Raw genomic sequence first — 6523 nt, 5'->3', positions numbered from 1 at the left:
GGGTGAGGTAACTCTTGCATTACGGTGCCCAAGTGTGCATTGGCTCTCGAAGTACTTACCCTGTAAGTTGTTTGCTTGTTGTCCACTCCGAAGTGCCCTAGAACTGTAAAATACAAACCGCGACATTTGCCATTGAAACGCATTGAAAACCCGGGTGTGTGTTTAGACACTGCACGCGTCTCCTGTGGGCTGATTACTTACCTGCTAACACTGCAGAAGTGAAGCCCCAGCGATTCCCAAGGCCCTAGGCCTCTTCATATTGCAAGTCGAGTTTGATAAACCACTACTTTAGTATATGGTCTGGTACGCCCCTAGGGCTACAGCCATATTTGTGCTTAATTTATTGAGAACTGTTGATCTTTTGAATGTTTACCTGGCTCTAATCTCATAAAGAGATTAGTAGAGTATATTTAGAAATAAATACATATATATTTGATATATATACCTGTGTGGTGTCTTTTCATTTGGTAATTCAAGAGATAAGGTAAAACAAGCTGCTTTACATTCCTCAGAGACATTGAAGGCTGCTCTCCACAGCTACCACTAGGATAGCTTTCTTTAAAAGGTTGTCTTTAAACCTATCTACCAAGAGTCGAATTGGACTGGTGCAAGGTGGCCACTATAACTAGTGACCAGCATATGCCAGGCCAACTTCTCACACATACTTCCACCCCAAAAAGGAAGACCAAGCTGGTTGTCGACGTTGGTCCGACTGCAAGAGGACACCAAAGGGACCTACGTCCCAGTAGCAAATGCCAGTCGCGCACTATCTCCAACCGAGACAATATACGCACAAATAGAGTGTGAGGCTCTAGCTATAAGATGGGCCTGCCAGCACTTTCATCTGTACTTATGTGGCCACCCTTTCAGAGTAATAACGGACCATAATCCCCTCCTACCACTCTTCAGCGGGTCCACCAGACTGGCATCCCTGAGGATTGAAAGGTGGGCAGTACAACTGCAGGTGTATTCATTCCAGCTGCTGTATCGAGCGGATAACCCAGCCGATTTTCTGGCGAGACATCCCACGCCAAGGGTGGGAGACCAGGTCCATGAGGACAGCGCAAACACTGAGGCTTTCTTGTGCATGAACGAAGACAATGCCTGCCCTCTGGCAGTCACCAAGGACGACTTGTGCTACGCCACTGAATTGGACGACACCCTGACAAGAGTTAAAGAAGCCCTGGAGAACAAACGGTGGCATCGATATCTGGATGGTCTAGCCGCACTCACAGCGGAAGAGCAGAAATCCTTGCGACAAATATCGAGGGTAAGGCACGAACTCAGCATCGGCGGGTCCGGGCTGGTTCTCAGAGGACAGAGAATTGTAATTCCCAAAGGCCTACACTGCCGGATGGTCACCCTAGCCCACCAAGGTACAGCCAAGACAAAACTCGGCTCTGAGCGAAGGTGTGGTTCCCTGGCATGGACAATTTGGTGGACGAGGAAGTAAGGAAACGCCATCCCTGCACCATAACTGGCGCAGACCCCACGCCTGGAAGTGACATTTATTATCCCCAAGACTCCTGAACCCCAAGAGCTGAAAGGTACTCAATGCCACCAGGAGGTGAGGCAAAGCGAGAGGGATGACCCTGGATAACTCAACGCTTTAGAGCACTTCAGAAATGCATTTTTGAAAAAATGCCTGTAACCATGACTGGATTCCCTCCTCTTGGGAAACAGGGGGGTTTGGTTGAGCCAATGGTAAGGACTTGGAAGGAGACACTAGCTCTGATGGGTTATGTTTCTCCCAGGAGAAAACAAAACAGAGCGGCCCATGGGCGATAGTATTGAGTTTCGAACCGGATTCCAGATCCATAGCTGGGATCAGATATACTGGAACTAGAAGAACTATACCAACATAGGTCCGCCGACGGCTGGTAGGATGGTGGGATCAGAAAGCCCCTGTATAAAGAGATTGAGAGCGGAGTTTGATAGTCCCATAGACTAGTACCGACATGCTGTGACGTACCTGTCGGCATGACTTTACAAGGCAACTTGTGAAGATCCTTGATATGGCCGAGAAGGTCAAGGCCTCCAGAAGCATCATTATCCCTAGACACGTTGTTGGGCAGGGTGCAGCAGACGGTCTGCTTCCTGCACAACATCAACTGTATCCTGCCCTTGGAGCGTAGATGCTTCTTGCTAATTAAGATGGACCCTAAGCTCGGCAGGCTGACCACCTCTGAGGTAGGACCAACCGCTGAAGAGGAAGAACTTTCCCTTAAGAAGCTTACCAAGTTCATGACTGCATTTGCCTCCTTGGATAAGGCCCAGACATCAATAAGAAAAGTACTGAGGCTGAAGGTTTTTACCAAGAGCTTGGAGAAACGGGGGACGTTTGACTTGTTTGCTGCTCCTCCAAGGCACCCAGAAGTCTCAAGCCTTCAAGCAAGTTGTGCAGTTTCTGGACAAAGCCAAATTTGGTGTATTCTTCCCCACCAGAGATGGTCACGGGCAAGAAGCCTCTAATGCCAGTTGGACAGCGTTCAGGAAAAGATTATTCCTCTATCCCGATTAAGGCTGGGAAAGATAGAATAGAGTTTCTTCCAGTTTGGTAAAGGCTAAAAGGGGATGCCAGGGTGGTGCAGTCGGCAGCAGGTTTGCGCATGGAGTTTTATGGCTCCCCCGAATCGCCCACCACTCCGGTTCGTCCAACCCCCACCTGCAATCCCTCCTCACCCACAGAACACAGCCAAGTGATAAGCACAGAGGATAAACACAGAGGTAACAGACTTGACGGCGAAAGGCACCCCGTGTGTTCATAAACAACAGTTTTATTGTGGAAGAAATAGAGGTTTCTGACCAGTGATAATTTGCAGAGAATTAGACTGATGTAGCTTCTGTCATCCTCTAGTCAGGCAACCTTTCTGGGCCCTCTACATTATTGGGTGCTTCACAGGGTGGGCCTTGGGTATTAAGGATCTCTGGTACTTCCGCACTGCCAGGAATTTCAGTGGAAGCAGATTACCTTCTAGACACAATGATGATGTTGAAGGACTGGAAATCCAGAAACATGAGGAAATTCCAGGGACTGGAAACTGGATTTTCCCCATTTTCCAGAGGCTGATGGCGAGTTGGGGCTCTTGCAAGATGGACCTCTTTGCATCACACCTGACTCACCAGCTAGGGCATTATTTTGGTTGGCGTCTTGATCTAGGAGCCGTGGCAGTGAATGCATTCTTCCATGTTTGGGAGAAGGGCTATATTTGTATTTTTCCTTTGTTTGCCTTAATCAAGAATGGTGGTTTAAGTTAAGGGGCAGATGGGTCTGGTTTCCAAGTTCTACGGGAACATTTTTGGATTTTCAGATCCTCTCCAGCATTTCGCAATGGGGTACTCTCACCGGACGGTTTTGAATGTTCTTTGCACCTCAAGATGTGGCAGGTTTGAGAGATCGTTCCTAGGCCTGTTGAGACAGCACTAATAAATGGCACAGGTCTCCTTGTAGGCAGTGGTCTAGTTAGGTGTTCTGGATCCCACAGGAATCAGGAAAAACCTTTCAGTCTGCTCCCTCTGCCTGGCACATTCCTCTGGAAGGTACTCCCACAGAGGAGCACCCTTTGGTTTGCAAATTGCTAAAGAGAATTCAGTTGTTCATGCATCCAGAACCAAGGCATTTGTTCCTCTGGACATGAATTTGGTACACAATCTTTTTTTACTTTGGGATCCAAATGAGTATTCATCCAGGAAGGGGTCTCCCAGCAAAGCTAGCAGTGGTGTTATGCTATGCTTCTTGCAGAAGAATCTTGAATGTTAGGATTCTGCATCAGATGGGTAGGATGTTTACTCTGAAATAGCTAACTTACTATTGTTGCACAAACCATGTCCAAAACCTGGACTATACCTTAAAAAACATTTTCAGATGTTCCAAAGCTCTGAGAGATGTGCATATTTAGGGGCCACAAAGCTAAAGTAGTGTCCTACGGCACTTTGGGGAAGGTTTCACAGACATTTGCTAGATGGGTTTGTTGAGCCTTGTCGGAAGGTGGCGTCTAAGTCATGCTTTGGTGCTCATGTGATCAGAGGAACGATTGTGTCCAGGTTTTGCCTAACGAGGTGGACTCAAGGACATTATGGAATTTGCTTATTGGTTTGCAGATTCAACCTCCAAAGTTTTATTTTAAGTTAGACATGGGAGTGGGTTATCCGGTAGTGTGCAAGCTTTGAACATGCATTTCCTCTTCTCCGATTCGAAAACACAGAATGAAAAATTGCCTACCTTTTGTGAAGGAAAGTTTGTTTTATTAAAGACACGGATGTCAGGATTATACCTGTTATTTCTTTGACAGGAATAAATCAAAAGCAGGGGTCGTTAGTTTTTGGGGGATTTTATGTTAATGCTGGTCACTGGGGAAAAAGGGGGTGGGTGAGGGTGGCACAAGAATGGCTAGGCAGGATGACCTGTGATTAGTGAAACTTCTGAATGACCTTTGTCTACTTTTGGGAAATCTATTTTTCTTGTTGGTCGGCTTTCAGAGTATTAATCTGGTCAAATGTTGCTGGAGTTAGGAAGACTGTTGTGTAATCCTCGCCTCCATGTCCTCAACATAACGCATTTAAATCACAATAAAGGAGAACATAAAATGTCCTAGCTTTCTTGCTATACCCAGAAATCGATGCACAGAATCTTGGGTAATAACCAGAAACACAAGAAGGACTATTCAACTAGGAAGTGCATTTATGTATAATGGTTTTTTAGAGGTCTCAATCTGAAATATTTACAACTACTCAAAATGCAAGGACAAAAGTTAGGGGGCACTCATATCCTTGACCATATTTTCCACCCCTTTCTTATGTTTGCATGGACAGATATTGGACAGACAAAAGACGCTTTATTTCAATACCCGAGAACTTATTGTTCACTGGTGGCTACAATATTACATTCCATGGCTCTTGCCCGATATAACAGAATACAAAATATATGATTATTTAAGGTGAACTATGGTGGTTTCAAACCATGAGAATGTGTACAGGTTCTCCAACTTAACACTGAGCAGAACAAAAAGAAAACGTATTTGACATTACGGATCCAAGGGCTTTATTTATTCAGCAGGCACTTCACACAAAACATTCCATAGTCTGGAATAGTGTTTCGAACTATGCATTACTGTACAAAAACTTTTAAATATTAAAACTCTTCCACCAAAAGCCAGTCTTTATTACTGTATCTGCCAACAACAAAAACAGACCCTTACCAACAACTCAAAAGTGATATATACAGGATGTTCCGTAAAACTTTTTAAAAAGCAGTTCATTATACACCTCTTTAATGTAAATCTATTGTCAGGCTAATCATTCACCTGCTCTATCAATAAAATTATTTTCTCACTTAAAAATAAAAAGAGGGCGTGGGAATTTATCAAACCCTGTATATAACAAACATATATATAGTGTACATTAATGTTCCCTCCACAACCTTTTTAAATAAAAAGAACATTCCAATAAATGAATTTTCCAAAATATTTTAATAGATAGCAATCTCTAGAAAGGCTGGTCATTGTCAGTCCATCCTTTCTTTTTTCAATGTTCCGCGTCGAAAAGGTCTCCTCTTCGGTTTTAAGTACTAACAGTCTTTTAAACAGTCTTTCGTGCTGTAAGAACTCTTACTATGGAACCTAGACCGCCTACTGCTAATACCTACAAGAAACAGAAAAAAAGAAAGTGTTAATTTATTATCGCTATAAACTATACAAGGTGAACAAAAAGACCAAGCGCAAAACAACGCACAGTATCATCGCTCAAGCATGAGGTTCGATTGCTGTGACTTGAAAACAAGAAGTAAACAGAACTTAAATGGACTGATTTTAGGACAGAAGCAGTTGCAAGGCTACAACAAACCACACATGTTGTGCCCTACGGCTGCACTTCACGTCTCATTCAAAAATCCGTGTGACAAAAATAATTTAATTAAAACTGCATAAAAAAATTGTACAATGCGATTATTTCAATGCACTTTTTCGCTTTTCAAAAACATGCATTTACGTCATCACAATTAGCTCATTAGGTTGTTCTTTATTGTGTCTGACTTACAACCATCAAAGTGGTTCTCCTAGAGTGAACGGCAGAAAAAAAAAAAAAGACAAAACTCTTGTTAAATCCACTTTTTAGACACAAGTATGAAATCGCGTCTTAATGACGTGAAAAAAAAGACCTCATTCTTTCTCATTTTTTTGTCTCACTCCCATTCTAAAAATATATTTTTTTAAATGCATATATGACGGAAAAAACAAATCACAATCAAATCATACAAAATAACCATTTTCAATGGGGACGTACATACTAACTAATGGTAGCTGAGCGGTTTGGTTTAAAAATTTAGATTAGATTGGTTAACATATGTAAAATAAGTAATTAAATGTACAACACGCGATATTCACTATCCTGTTAAATACTTCAGTGATTGCCATAACATTTCTTGTGACAAACACAAAACTATAGCTTGATTTCAGTCCCCTTTTTGGCTTGCATTTCTGATCACTGGCACCCTGACAGGCGGTGTGTTTAGGGCAGTGTTTTTATT

The 6523-nt window shown here is 43.1% G+C and overlaps 1 protein-coding gene across 1 annotated transcript in view; it reads right to left on the bottom strand.

Annotated features, from left to right (window-relative positions):
- Window positions 1-5024: 5024 nt before the first annotated feature.
- Window positions 5025-6523, bottom strand: part of ARPC5L (actin related protein 2/3 complex subunit 5 like) — a 90695-nt gene continuing 89196 nt past the window's right edge. The window contains exon 4 of the mRNA XM_085613771.1: window positions 5025-5640. Within this exon, the coding sequence (XP_085469897.1) occupies window positions 5578-5640 (63 nt within the window). The 3' untranslated portion in view covers window positions 5025-5577. The remainder of the gene's footprint in view (window positions 5641-6523) is intronic.

The sequence above is a fragment of the Triturus cristatus genome, chromosome 1_2 (genome assembly GCF_964204655.1).
Source record: "Triturus cristatus chromosome 1_2, aTriCri1.1, whole genome shotgun sequence".
In the NCBI taxonomy this organism is placed as follows: domain Eukaryota; kingdom Metazoa; phylum Chordata; class Amphibia; order Caudata; family Salamandridae; genus Triturus; species Triturus cristatus.
Note: the sequence above shows the minus strand (reverse complement) of the source record. Positions and strands in the feature narration are given on the sequence as shown.